Source organism: Saccostrea echinata, unplaced genomic scaffold (genome assembly GCF_033153115.1).
Source record: "Saccostrea echinata isolate AGI-Se365-2 ecotype Australia unplaced genomic scaffold, CSIRO_AGI_Sech_v1 ptg000042l, whole genome shotgun sequence".
In the NCBI taxonomy this organism is placed as follows: domain Eukaryota; kingdom Metazoa; phylum Mollusca; class Bivalvia; order Ostreida; family Ostreidae; genus Saccostrea; species Saccostrea echinata.
The window spans coordinates 3,661,366-3,676,741 of record NW_026889791.1 but is presented as its reverse complement, the minus strand read 5'-3'; the positions used below and the strand labels follow the sequence as shown (position 1 = coordinate 3,676,741).

Sequence of the window (15,376 nt, the reverse complement as noted above, 5' to 3'; positions counted from 1 at the left end):
CTTAAGTGCAGTCATCCTTTATGACAAGATCTTCCTGTTTATACAGGCCTATGAATGATAATGATTAATGTTGTATGCTGTATATGTATAAATCAGTGCATATAAAGAATTTAATGAAGTATTCTCTCAAACTCTATTATCAATCTCTGGCCCAGTCAAATCACCCTTACTATTTACTAATCATTTCATCATGCAAAAGATTTATTAAATCAACAATGATATGCCTGTGCATTTACTTGGAAACTTTTTTTATCACAGAAAAAGATATTAAATATTGTAGTCTTAGACTTTTTAAAATATATATAAGAAAAATGGTGACATGGTTATGTATAAGAGTATAAATGATGTTAAATTGTATAAATCTGTTCATTATAGTAAGCTAACACAATGATAAGTATCCATGAACACCTTCAATGGAGACAGAAACAATTTAGTATTTGGATGATAATTACCACAAATGTCAAGGTTATATTTTTTTATAATACTCACCAAAGCAGGAATTCAGCTTTGGCTTCTGTTTCTTTGAGACTTCACTAACCTAAACAAAGAGGATAGCATTGACTATCAATAATTCAATACACTCACTGATTAGCTTAATCATTATGTGTTCAAATCTGTACTACAACACAGGAAATATTTACCTTTGAAATAACGGCTGTTCTGATTTCACCACAAGGACTCTGTTGATTAGAGGGTAAGTTCTGAAAAACGACACAGTATTTAAATTTTTCAATTATGCATTACCATGTAGAAAATTGAAAAAGAAACAACGTTGACATTTTTTTCAGTCTGGATGAGGGATCAAAAGGTGATTTCATTAAAGGCACACATCATGTGATTTTATTTAAAGGCATACATTAGGGTTGTCATTGTAGAACTTAAGTGTCTCCTCGCAGGGATCAAGTATGAAATATCTTCGTTTTGAGTTGGTGGATGACTCCTTCTCAAGGATGTTCAGAAATCCACAGGTTCTCCCTTGTTTATCTTGATATGGCATGTTATTATCCTTTAAAGAATTAAGAGAGATTAATCATCAAGAAAAACTGAAATAATTTTATTACAAAGAATAAAGACACCCAAATTAATGTTCATTGTCCAAAAAAATTATCAAAGTTTTTCTAAAATCTAATATTTTCATTTCAAAGAAATGAACTTGACTGGAAATCCAACCAAATATATTCATAATATTAATACCTAGGCTAATTACATAAATACATGTACATTAAACAATGCAATACCTGCCTTATAGACAGATCTAGTATTCATACATAGAGACCATATTCAGATTCATTTAGGCAGAATGGGGGTTTCGTTGGGGTGACTTACATTGGGATAAAGAGACACTTTGTGAACTTATCCCTTAATTTTTTTTTTTAAATTAACATTGCACTCTGTTCAAGGATGACCTTGCAATGACACAGATTTTCTAAGGTTCACACAAATGCCTACAGTGTATCCAGGTTAAAGAGCTGATCAAGAAGTTACATGAAGTATGCAAACAGGTAAACAAACAAGGAAAGAAAAAAATCCAAATTTACACCTAGTTACACGTGCTACAATATCAACTGTAAACAACAGATACACAGATACAAATAACAACCTTTCAAACTGATGCTTTAACCACACGCCATCCCAATTATTTGGTTGATAAAGTTTCTCTGAAGCGTGAAACAAGGAAGTCTGACTTCGACGCCATTTTAATGGAAACCGGAATAAGATTATATATGAAGAAACCCTTCCGATTAACCCACTTTATGCCGAATTGAATTAAAATGACGCAATTTTGTACCTCATATATAAATGTTTTTCTCTCCCCGAAAAGAAAAAAAATTAAGGTTAAATTTTTCACCACGGAGAAAAGATTGTCTCAAGATATCCCCATTCAATGCATAAAGTTTCTTGGATGTTTTTCAAGACCGACCTACCCAAATTTTCAAGAAATTGAACAAAAAATTAAAATTTTGGGATTATTACTTGAAAAATGAGACTTTTCTAAAGAAAAAATGAAATGTAAAATCTGATAAAATTAGAAATATCGCCATTTGCTATATATAATATCCAATTTTCATTTTAAAATGCAACTCCAACACACTGTCGCATGTGAAGCTTTGTCTACCAAAATACAACTGCATGATGTGCAATTTTCCAACACTTAGAACATTCGAATTCTGTGTAGAAACCCTAATTACTCTTTTCAACTACTTGACTATACTGTTCATATAATTTGCAATATATACACATAATGATATTTCATATTGAAGAATAAATATAAATTATTTTGGAAAATAATTGGAATTATTGCTTATTCAATGGGGGGGGGGGGGTAATTATAATTTCTAACATAAATGCACTCTTTAATTCTATTTTTTTTACCCTCTTACCTGTCCAATGTTTGAAAAAAAAGTCTTGAAAAACAATCAATAAAAAAGTGGCCAATTCTTGTTTTGACAGGACCTCTAATTTATACGTATTAGTTTTGCCACAATTCATTATAAAAAGTTGTAACCGTTAGTTGGGTTTTATTCAACATCATTCAACTGTAATTCAAAAAAAAAAAAAAATGCAGATCTTTTGCTTTTTAAAATTGCATTGTAACTTCCATCTACAAAAGGAATACTTTCAATGTGCTTTTTGGTACAGGTCACAACGTATTTCAACTAGTATACGTCCCTGATGTATTAATTTTTTTTTCTATTAAATAATAATCACAGTTTATTCACGGAGTTCAATAACATTCAATTATCGAAGAAAGAAGAAAATTCTCGAAACAATATTACTTTTGCCAAAACTATGAGCAGTTTTTGTTGTTGGTGTGTATGACGTTGCGTCATCACTAGCTGCACGGACTATCATGATCTCTGCATGTACAGTACTGTTGATTACCTGTATATTGTGTGCGCCCAGACGGAAAGGGATTTCGCATGGTGACTGTATATTTCACCTCTTTGTGTAAAACAATGGGCTTGGATAGAGTCGCATTTATGCAATATATTGTTAAAATGACACTTGTAAAAAAATTTTTTTGATCGGGCGGGGTTTCCCGACCCCCCCCCCCCAACCCCCTGAATCCGCCACTGGTCAGCATAATTTTCATGGAAATATAGAGGAAAACAATCTTTTAGCAAACTCTGAAGAAGAGCAGGACCAAGGTGATTCAGATGAATAAAGGAACGAGACAAAGAGAAGACACACACAAAGGTGAGATTGTTAAAAATAATGAAAGATTGCCTTTTTCTGTTTTCTACCCTTCTTGTATACATGAGAATTTTCTTTGTATCTTTATAAATAGGGATTTTTTTTTATCGAGAATGCTGTACTCGGCAACATCTTCGTAACTCTTTTCAACAGAAGTCGGTAAAGAAAGAGAGCGTTACAGAGTACATCGATTAAATCCCAACTATTTTGAGATCACTGCTGATGACAAATTAAAAATGGCAAGTATTTTTATAGTGTACCTATTCCAGGGATTTTTACAGAATTATACAACGCTAAAAAAATTATATGATATTAAATTATGATTTTAAATCTAAGAATGATTGTGCTCTTTTGCAGAGGGAGTTTGTATCTCAAAGAAAGGTTCAGAAAACTATTGGAAATATTCAGTGCATTATTAGACACAATGCAGATGTGAACGTACATTGTAGGTACCAATAGTGAATACAGTGTACTCAAAAGAATTCTATTCTACACAAAATCTTCATGTCGAAGTTCAAAGAGCTACTATTTTCTCCATCAAAAAAGAGAAAATAATTTTGCAACAGTGATAGATGATGATCTAAAGTAAAAAAGAAATGACGTTACCAGATTCAAAATTTATTTATATAGGATGAAAAAAGTTGACAGTCACTCAAATGATTTTCTTTCTCAGGACTTTCTACCGTCCTGGGCGACTGAGAAATATTTTTTAGATTTGCACAGGCACAAAAAAGTAGGGATGTCAACGAATAGTCGACTATTCGACTATCAGTCGAATGGACCGACGATAGAATAATGAAACGACATTCGAATATTATCATAATTAAATAAATACAATAAAAGAGTGATAACGTGATGGAATTCTCATCAGAAAATTGAGAAACCGTCTTACCCAAGAGACAGTCGATAAGAACGGTTGATTTTCCATGTACATATAAAAAGTACAGTGATTATAAGTGCTTCACTACTGCCGAGTATACTGCGGGAATTATTTAGCAGTAACTGCCTGTGTTGTTTTGTAATTTAAAATCACTCACCAATTTACTAGGCTTTGTTTGTAAAATTATTAATTGGACTTGATCTTATACCATGTACCAATTATTTTTTGTTATTTTAAGATTGCTCAAACGCAAGGAAGAAACCATAACTTTGACATGTTTTGAAACTCCGATAATTATTAAAACAATTCGCTTACATTTTAAACTGTATAAGGCCATTTTGATAGCCAGAGCAAACAATAATCGAATAAGCAGTATCTAACTGTTTAACAATTTCACAGGCACTTGACGTTTGGATAGTGTGAGATTAACCCCCCTCCCCCAATTTATTTCATAATAAGCTCTAAAAAAAATCTCCTAGCATTTTTTTTTCTTTGCTTGCTAAAATAAAAACTGACTGCATGCACAGATCGATTTATGAATTCTATTGACGGGGAAATCATACATTTTGGAGAATTAGGAAAAAAACATGCTATCTACGCGTTACGTTGCATAAATTTTGATGTTACTTTTTAAATAAATTAAGTAAAAGGGCTTTCTGAATTCTAAATACGTCATGTACCAGTGAAGTTTGATATACAGTTTTATTTTCGGAAAATGTTCCGAATATATTCGACTATCGTTCGAATAATGCAATCGAATATTCGACTAAGGAAAATAAATATTTTGACATCCCTACAAAAAAGTGAGTAGTTTTCTATTGCATTATGCATGCAAGTGTTTAAATATTTCACGAAAACTCTAGATTCGTTTCTTAGTGAAGGTAATTTTAGTAGCATTAAAACTCAGTAGTTTTCCTAGCATAAATAGAGGGGGGAAAATGAATTCTTACAAAAACAGAAAGCTCCTAAATTATGAAGTTTGACAAATTACATTGTATTTCAATTTAAAGAAATGCGTTGCTACGCATGGCCATTACAGTAAGCATTACCCCAAGACTGGTAACAGGTAGAATGTTTTACTTTCAAAAGATAAATTATTTTTCTTAAACAAAATTATGACTTTCATTTTTTTTTCAGACCAGAGACTCTGATGCATCAAATGTAGAAGCGGAAAGAATTAAGGTATTCCAAAAATTGCTACAACATAATTGTTGTGCTTTTCATAATCTAGCAAATTCAACGTTAACTAATGAGGAATAGATGTATACTCATCGTGTGTATCTCTCTCTCTTAATTGGTATATACATGCATTTTCACCAGGAATATATTCAGAGCATCATTGAACGAAGATACTAAAAAACTGAGATTGCAGCAACAAAAGTGAGTAAACAGGTAAAGTCAAAAGTTGTTCCTTTTTCTGAAAGATATAATCATCGTGTAATTACAACGAAATGGTTCTGTATCCTTGAGTAACACCGTACTGTTTACTAACTCTAGTACTTTCAGCACATGCAGTGATGATTCTTTTTTTAACGGGAGACAATTTAAGAATGTATGAAAATTTATATTTAAATTCTTGTTCTCTTATCGTGTTTTAAGTTTTATGTTAGGAAAAACTACTTAAAAGTCCATGTATTTCCCTCTTGACAGATTATAGAAACTAATATAGAGCACAAGACAAACGTTGACAATAGAAAAAAAGGGGATCGAAAGAAAAAATAAAGAAATGACTGCACATGAGAGAGTGCTTGAGGTAAGTCATTGCGAGACTTGTACTGGATTGGAATAAACTGACGTCATAAGCCACGAGAACAGACACAGTGTGCACAGAGCCTATAGTCTTGGAAAGCATGGCTCTCCGTTACAATGTAGATGGTACAAGCAATATTCCATAAACAAACTGAAATACTTTTTTTATGCTTCGATCACATTTTTTGTTCTTATTAACAATCCGTTTATATAGCTTAAAAACTTATAATTTCTATCCTGAAAAAAAGAGAGAAAATTCTCAAGCAGAAACTACCAAAAATGGGAAGATGGATTATAAATAAAGTGTCTTGCACCAAGTAATTTGTGCTTTTTTATGCAATATGTACTCTAAAATTCTAGATGGAGATAAAGATTAGAACAACGTCTAAAGAAATTATAACATGTCAAGAAAACATTAGAAAAAAGAGGGAACTAATGTATGCAATTCACGAAGATTTGAAGGTACATGTATTTGTAATGTTAGATTTGTTAAAGAAAATCTTTTATACTTTAAAAAAAAACCTAAGTATTAGTCATGATATCTGTTTTTGACTGAAAGGTTTGATCTACATTCAGAGAGCACAATCTATCAAGAAACTCGAAGAATATGAGTTTTTTTTTTTATGTTCCAAGGAGTCTCTTTATGTTTAATGTTGAAAGCTTTAAAGAAAACTCAAAGGTAAAAAGAAATGTATTGGGAATCAATATTTAAAAAACGACCGAGAACCAATTTTTATCGTACATGTTTTGATTCATGGCTCCCCTTGTGGTTGACATTTATAGAATGGAAAATGTTGGATGTTTTAAAAAAAGCCAATAAACCTTTTTTAGAAATAGTTGAAATACATGCCAACAAGATGATCAACGATGTCATGAATCAAACTTTTTGAGCATTGTTGGCCAATATTTAATTACTTCATTTAGACTGAGTGTCGCTCCACAGAGACCTATATAAATACCAGTGCATCCCATCCTTTGATTTCCACACAAAGATGTTGAATCTAAGGCGACAGAAAAAATGGTATGCATGAGATCTGAGGCAATTCAATATCATGGAGTTGTCATTGTTTACCATCAATAAAAAAGTTGCACTATAAGATTATAAATCGGAAAAAAAATCTTCACACTATGACCAGGTTTACACAATGTTTTTTGTAGGTTGTTAATGAGAAAAGAAGTACATCTTTGAGAAGACGAATTCGTAAGTTCCTTGGATTTAAGTAATGACAAATCGTAGCAGATAGTACACAGAATGAAGACTATCACCATTAAACGGTATATGTATTTTTATTTTGTTTTTGCTGAGATTAACGTAATGGGAACAAAAGACATTGCTGCACAGATACAATGCGATATCCATGCAATGCACATATTAAAAGATTGATTTTTATTACTTTCAAAATGTCAAACTAGCCATATAATTGAAATTGTTTTATGCCAAATAACTTAAATTTAAATTTTGGTTTGATTTTTGAATTTATCTGTAATAAGTTAGATTGAAAGTGACACAGAATGAAACAAGTTATTAAGTTTATTCTTGGCTCACTTAATTGATCAAAAAATATACACATTAGCGTTCTAATTCAATTTTGATTTTGATACTTTGGTTTGATTTAATTGGAGATATCTAAACTTGATAGACGAGATTACAAACAGTTTCCTTTACACTGCCATATCATTTCTAATAATGGGGAACACGTCTGTATAATTTACACTAAAAATTTCTTGAAAACATCAGAATAAAGGGAAAAAAATATTCCTAAGGATGAAAAATATTCTGAAATATTTATCCAGTACTGTCAGTTTTTTTTTTATAGAGATCATAAAATAGCGCCTATAGATCAAGACCGAATTTCCACGTTTCACGAACGCTCCAAAATATATTGTAATAAATAAACAAAGCCTGGATTCTTCCTAAAGTATGTGAAAGCTCTTATGTGAATATTTAAAGAATTCCCATTGTCTAATTCTTATGCAGCAAAACCTCGTCGTTTTTTCCTAGCTTGATGTTTTCCAAAGAATTTCTCTTGAATGTTGAGTGTAGAACTGCATGCAAGCCTTGCACAAATGAATGAAATTTGTAAGGAATGAGGGTACCATTTGGTCCCATTTGGGTGGGAGTAGGTGAGCGCTGTCTGGGGAAATTTAACGGTTTCCCTAATTAATACAATTACATGTAGCAATATATACCTATTAGTTGATTACATCAAAACAGGGCTTCTGACTATTCTTGCCATAATACAGTGATTGAGAATCTTCTCAAGAACATGTATTTGGTCACCAAACTATTGCGAAAACTTTCTTACATAATGTATATTTCAGTTTATGGAGATGATAATCGTAACATACGATTAATTGTATTTTCTCATTTGGATAATGATTGAATCTCTGCATCAAGGTCACGCAATTTCATAATCTTCTCGGTTTTACTGTATATGTAGAGTTCAGATGTGACTACACCTGAACTCTGAAGCTTTTTTCTTGATGACATTTTAATGCATGCCTGATTAGGCAATTTCCTTTATGCCTAGCAGAGACATACCACGTATGCTCTGGTGCGGATTTCATGTCCTACTCACCAAACTCAGCAGTCCTCATGCATCTTTTGATTAATTGTTTCTTTTGTTTAACTGTTGCGTTCTTAAACCACAAAAGATATTGAGTTTCTATAAAATCTGTGAACAAAATCACACCCTCCACACCGATGTTTGGTAATGACTTTAGAGTAGCCCTTTTCTTTAATCCTGTAATATCGGCGACAAACTGATATGTATAATTATGTACTGTACAAAATTAAAGGATAACAGTTCATGGAATCTTCTTTGTGCATTTATTCTCCTATGTTCAATACTTACGAGCATTTGAAAGAACATACATATCCAAGGAATTCTATGGAGAATAAATTGAATTTTCCCTACCATTCATTTAACGCACAGCAGGATTAACGACGGAGGTCAAATATTTCGTCTAATTTTTGTTTGAACTTCTTCAAAACGAACAGAGAAATTCCCGAGCTTGAATGCAGGCATCAATTGAAATTGTCCCAAGGAAGAAATTGGCGAAAAATACTTGAAATTTGTTACAAATGTTACAAATGAAAATCAAACATCTTATTGCGCTTTATATACTGTGAAATTTATTACCGTAGGGGACTAGGGGTTAAATTTTCGTTGTTGTTTTGGTATAAAGAGACCCACAAATTTACGTCCTCCACGAAATGATTAAATTAAAAACTAAGTATTAATTTAAGTCTTCAACCACGAAACTTTTTTTTCTCAAACCTCGAAAATTAATTCCCTCGAAAATAAGTAATTTTACAATAACTCGTAGAATATAATATAGGTTGTTAACTGCAGTTTATATAATGAAGGAAAATTGAGAAAAAGTTGAAGAATATAGAATGAATGATTGCTGATGTAAAAAATAGAAAATTTGTTTTCAGAAGAAAAAGTAAGGTTGCTGCATAAAACGATTTTTTGAAAACTGCATTTTCTCATTTGCAAAATGTTGCTTTAGAAACCCGATTACCAAGGCCAAAGTAGACTTAACTTGAAATCGTGATACGATGTTTTATTTTTATTGTAACATGTGTTTCCTTTAACTAATTTCATGCACTTTTTACTAATTTCTATTCTTGGGCGTCGCCCGCGTGGCGCAGTGGTTAGAGCGTTTGCTCTAGAATCGCGGGATAAGGAGTTGATCCTTACGTCGCGGGTTCGAATCCCACTGTAGAATAAGGAGACCGTTCCTTCGGATGAGACTGTATAAACCGAGGTCCCGTGTCGCAGTAGGCACAAAAAAAGATCCCTCACTGCTCAATGGCCCTGAGTGACGAGTATACGTCCAAATTTGCAGCCTTAAATTCCACCGGCAAGTGGTGGCGTCTCCATAAGTGAAAAATTCTCGAGAAGGGCGTTAAAAAACAAACAAACAAAGAAAAAGAATAATCTTGGTCCAAGTTCAATGTTGATGCCTGCTTTTAAGCTTGGGAATTACGCTGTTGCTTTTGAAGAGTTGAAACAAAAAATTGACAAAACCATTGACTTCTGTTGTAACTCGAGATGTGCTTCAGGTGCATATTAAAAACTTAATCTATGCTTCATGGAATTCCTTGCATATGATAGTTCTTTTCATCTGATCATGAATATTGAGCTCTATTACATAAATGCACCAAGTAAATTCCTTTAATTTAGAAAGTTTATATAACTGCAGATGATTTTTTTGTCACGGATGTTACAGGGTAATAGAAAAGGGGTATCAAAAGTTATTGTCAAACGTTGGTATGGTGGATTTAATCCTCTACAGATTTTGAGAAAAAAATATGTCAATATCTTTTGTAGTTTGAAAGCGCAACAATTGAACAAAAGTAAAATTAATTAAAGGAAATTTGAGGACTGCTGTTCTTGGCTAGAAGAGCTTGAAAATCCGCACTAGAGCTTACATGGTATGTTCCTGCTAGGCATGAGGGCATAAGTGCCCCCACTTATGTATTTCAAATATTGACCCCAAACTGTATGAAACTTTTCAATTTTAGAGTCGAATCTGACATCTTTCGTTTTGTTATCTTAGGTTTATATAAAATGACAAAAAAACGAGAGAAAAAATTGAAAAATATAAAAGAAATGTGAAAACTTATGTGTAAAAGGTATTTTTTTTTTTTTAGGAGAAAAGCAAAGCTACTTCCTAAAACAATTGCTTCAGACACAAAGTGTATCTCTTGGAGACAAGCAAAGAACACACTAAGTAAATTAGCGTATCATCATGTAATAGTTTATATATGAGGTAAACTCTCTCTTTTGAAGTTAACATTTTGTAATTAATCATTCACAATAAATACGTTTGACATATTGAATCTTCCATCTAAATTTGCTTAATGACATTGAATTTAACCAACGAGAAGATGACATATATACTACATATTCTTATTCGAATAATGTTTTGTGTTTTTTTAGGAATCTGTGCAGTTCAAATCAAGTTCATCATGATGTAAAATTAAACTCAGTATGAACCTTGAATTGTAGTCGTGACTGGAGGTTTGATTTACATCAGTAAGGTCTGGTAAAACGTTGTGACACGCGTCCTCTATAAATGTACTTTATCTGCTTCTCGCTCATTTTATATTTCCTTGTATGTTCTTGTTAAGTAAGTATATAATTTTTTATTATTGTGAGTCAATGGATGAAGAAAAGGGGTTGCGTGTAATTAATCGTTTTTTGAAAAAACACGCATTATATAGAATGCCTGTTAAGTTGTTTTTTAAAAACTTTACCCATAATAACCGTATAATGTTGAAATTGTGTTTGTAGAGACGTTGCAGCATGTAAAAATAAAAAAAAACAAAGAAAGATAACTTCTGGGAAAATTATATTGAAAAAACTACAATTTGCTACTGCAGAATATCTAGAGCCTAAACATTAAAAATCAAAAATTAAAGCAATTTTAAACATTTGCTAAAATTAATTTTTGGAGATTGACTGAGTATGATATTGAGAGTCTAGCTTATGTACCTTTATTATGAAAACTTGTCATATTTCAAACAGAATTATTTGCTTCAGATGTGTAAGCTTTCGTTGTAAATCATAGGTGTAGAATTGAAATCAATGAATTTCCTCTAATGAAGTAATCACTGTCGTCGAACCATTAAATTTACTTTTAAACCGACCCCATACAAAAATATACCAATTGAGATTCATAAAACCATTGAAAGAAAAATCTGAACTCTTTATACTGGTTCTTTAACGAACATCATACATGTAAAATTACAGGAATAAATTCTTAAAAGAACTCATTATCATTTTCAGTACTTTTTAAATAATATTTACGATAAACTAACGTATGTAAGCAGAATTGAAAAAAAATTATATGAAAAGCATTTTATTACTGATATTAAGAAAAGGAAATTTATCTCTTAAAATAAATTCCTTTCAATCACCTAGTTCAGGACTACTTCCACGTGAGTAGAAAAAGCTATAATGTAAGAAGTGGTATCCTCTTAATAAACTACTTAATGTACGAGTCTTAATCTGTTTCAGGAAACATGTATTTTGTACTTTTACTTTACAATAAAGTACTTTATAGTGTTTTTTCCAAAAATTAAAAAAAGCTACCATAGATAAACTATGGTAGCTTTTTTTAATTTTTGGAAAAACACTACACACACATGTAACCACTGAGATATAAACACAACATAGTATTTAATACATTTTTTTTTTTTTTTGCAAGAAAACAATTAAGAATGAAAATAAACCTTATATTTTTAGTGCTAATGTCACTGTACGTATTTCCTACTTAATGTAGTATAGGTGCCTTTCTTTTTTCATTTATGCCTGTAACATTAGAGTCTGGATGGCACAATTGGTTATTCCTAATTTATTGTACATATATATGTCATTTACTTGTATATCGAGTAATTTAAATGTTCCAACAGGTACCTACAATTATACTCTAGTACTTGTTTGTTTGAATGGGCATAATATATAACGCGAAGTACTGAGTACTTTAGTTTCCTGTTCGAATCAAGAACCTTTGTTACCATGTTCAAGTACCTGATTATTCTATACCATTTTCTGGTTATCCTCTTCCTCCTTTTTTTAAAAATAATTTTTTTGGTTGAGAGAGTTAACTAACGGTAATCAGCATATTTTATTGACATGTAAAGCAGAGGAAAAAGAATTATCGTTACATACATGTATTTGTGAAATATGTATTTTGGCTGATGTTAATATTTATACGTAACGAGTTTATCTCTTCATGAATATTTATATAAATTACACTATAACATGTACAAATTCATTATGGCCCTGACTGCAAATTAAAGAAAACATTTGACGAAGCTTCCATAAAGTTCAAACCGATTATGTGAAAGAATAAACTGAAGGTAATTACCATTTCGTTGTCATCATACCAGTCAATTTTTGATCTTTGACACCAAAAGTCTGGCTGATAAACTCTGTTGATTTTGAGAAACAGAGACTCTGCACTTCCAGTGGTGTTTAGATTCGATAAGCAAGTTATCTTCGAAATTAATAAAGGGGTCTCAAATCACAATACTGTTAATTATATGCATGGATAAAGAACGATGATCACAATGCTCCTTTCACATTTCAGAATGTTTCTTCTTTTCCTCTGGATATCTTATATCATAGTCAGTAAGTTAAACAATTTTCCTAGTGGTATATAAAACAACTCATTATTATAACAACTTCGAAAGGTAGAATATTATATCAGTGTATGGTCATCTCAAACTACGTTCACACAATTTTATTGTAAAATAAAAGGAATTTCCTTATTAAATACAAAAATAAAATGCTTAAACTGGAAGAGCACTCAAGTATCTACTTCCAGTTGTAACCTGTACATTTTTCTCTTCCTGTTTCAATATTTCATGAAAAGGAATAAATCGTTCCGAACTATTCTTTCGTTAATCACGGGTGTTTTTTATGAAGTTGATTTAGTCAAAATAGAATTTGCAGAATTTATCAGATTTAAGTCTAGTTTGCAAAATGTCTGCTAAATGACCACAAACCAGAGTGTTTGTTTATGTTTTTATTAGGGATATATCAATTATACTCGAACAGCTTAGTCGAAGAGTCGGATGCGTTATCGAACGATAGTCAAGCACCCATTAAAATAGTTTTTTTTTTTGGTTTGTGTCAAGGTTTTGTCATTTCCAAACTGGTACAATATTTATTCCACGCTGCCATCACATACTTTGTGTTTTCGAATCAACATTTACTTAGAAAAAAATATTAACTTAATATATATTTGATTTTTTCAAATTTATTTGTTTTGCAAATATGTTATCTAAATAAGTTTTTTCAAATTATTTCGCTTGTTCTCTCTAATTACATGTCGTTGATCCATCATCCGAGACCATTTACACGTGTCCAGTTCCAGCTAATTCATTAAACGATATCTAGAAAAAAGTTAAATGATATAATTGACATAAAATATGAATAAACAGCAGTAAATTAGGCACAAAGCTGTTTCTTTAAATACATGTACATGACCTTCAGTGATCTTACTCTATTGCGATTTGGAATTTTGAAATCTGAGGCTAGAATCCAAATAATTCTTCAAAGTTCTCTCCATTTACAGCACCAAGAGGTAGAAAATATATTACGTTCATGTTTGTGGTAGGTGATTTTTTTTGTCGGACTGTGTACCTTGGCCTTACCTTTACTGGACGAGGATCGACCAGAAGAGCTTCTGTGATAGTAGATTAAGTGTCCATTGTTTGTCTGTCTCTCCATTTGTAAATAATTGAAACATTACTTCTCTTTAAGTTTTATCCGATTTTCAATACATGATACAAAATCAGAAATCAAGCAGACAAAGATGCATAATTCTGGATATCGGTTTTTGATAGTTTTGTCATGATTATTAAGGTTGCATCAGTAAAATTCATTCAAAATACTTTTTCCTCGTTTAAGGTTAGTCTGATTTCAGTAAAATTCGACACACAATGAAAGATCACGAGGTCTGTCATTCAATTCGTCGACTTTTGAATTGAAATGCCATGGCTACTTCATTTATACCCTTTCCACTGTTTTTGTCCAATTTCAGTAAAACACGGAACATTGATAGACTATATCGCCATATACATAATTCTTTAAAGTGTTTTTTTTTTTTTTTGAAAAGAAGTGTTTGGATGATTAAAAAAAATAATCAGAGTCTACTCTCCCAACAGTTTAAGTACGATTTCAATATTACCTTGTATACAAACTGACAACAACAGTACCGATACTTTGTATTTCGTTTTGTTTTGGATTTAATTGGATGAAGGGTATAGTTATTTCAAAATGCTACGCTATCTACGGTAACATGAGAGGTCTTATTTCAATGAAACCCGGCACACCTAAAGTCTACATTTAGATCAAAATCATATTTATCGTTCTTTGATTCAAATGAACTTGGTTGCAATTACAATTACTACTAAAAACAGAACAGATCAATGATATCCTTGAAGAGAGAGAATATATATACGTTTCTGTTGCTTTGGTTACTGGGAATACATTGAATTCTTTGGAAATACCAATCCTTCCTCATTTTTAGTCTTCTTTCATCAACTTTTGTACAAGATTTAAAAATATCAAGTCATATAATTCTGTAAATTGCAAACTTAAGACAAAAAGAGTACAATTAAGTCAGATTGATAGACAAATGAATTCAAACCGGTAGAGACTTTATATGAAATATATGAACAATGCACGTTTTGTTTTATCCTGATGCCAGTGTCTAGGATTTAAGTAAGTTAAATTATTTCCGTAATATACGGAAGATTTCAAAACATATTAAAGGAAATGAAATTTTATATGACCTAATTTCACCTCAATTTAAAACGATTTTCTTTTTTCAATAACTGTATGTTTAATTTACAATTTTTTGTACCTTTCATTGAATCTTAAAGTTAGCACTTTGGTTCTGAATTAGGATTTGAAAATATAAAAATTACTCAAAGAGAAGGCCAGAGATTCTCATAGATTTTAATCTAAAAAAATTCTTTCAGTCTGGCTAATACACGATTTTTGTTGACCATGTTTTGACAGATGC

The 15,376-nt window shown here is 31.4% G+C and overlaps 1 protein-coding gene across 3 annotated transcripts in view; it reads right to left on the bottom strand.

Moving 5' to 3' along the window:
- LOC133201075 (pleckstrin homology domain-containing family A member 1-like) overlaps positions 1 to 12,761 on the bottom strand; it is a 36,838-nt gene extending 24,077 nt beyond the window's left edge. For 2 of the 3 annotated variants that reach the window (XM_061336874.1, XM_061336876.1), the window contains exons 1-4: positions 12,710 to 12,761; positions 857 to 1,006; positions 642 to 701; positions 490 to 538 (exon numbers count right to left, since the gene is read on the bottom strand). In XM_061336874.1, coding sequence (XP_061192858.1) covers positions 490 to 538; positions 642 to 701; positions 857 to 1,006; positions 12,710 to 12,712 — 262 coding nt within the window. In that variant the 5' untranslated portion in view covers positions 12,713 to 12,761. Of the gene's footprint in view, positions 1 to 489; positions 539 to 641; positions 702 to 856; positions 1,007 to 1,600; positions 1,715 to 12,709 lie in introns of those variants that run through there. The other variant, XM_061336875.1, reaches the window with a different exon arrangement.
- Between the last annotated feature and the right edge of the window lie 2,615 nt (positions 12,762 to 15,376).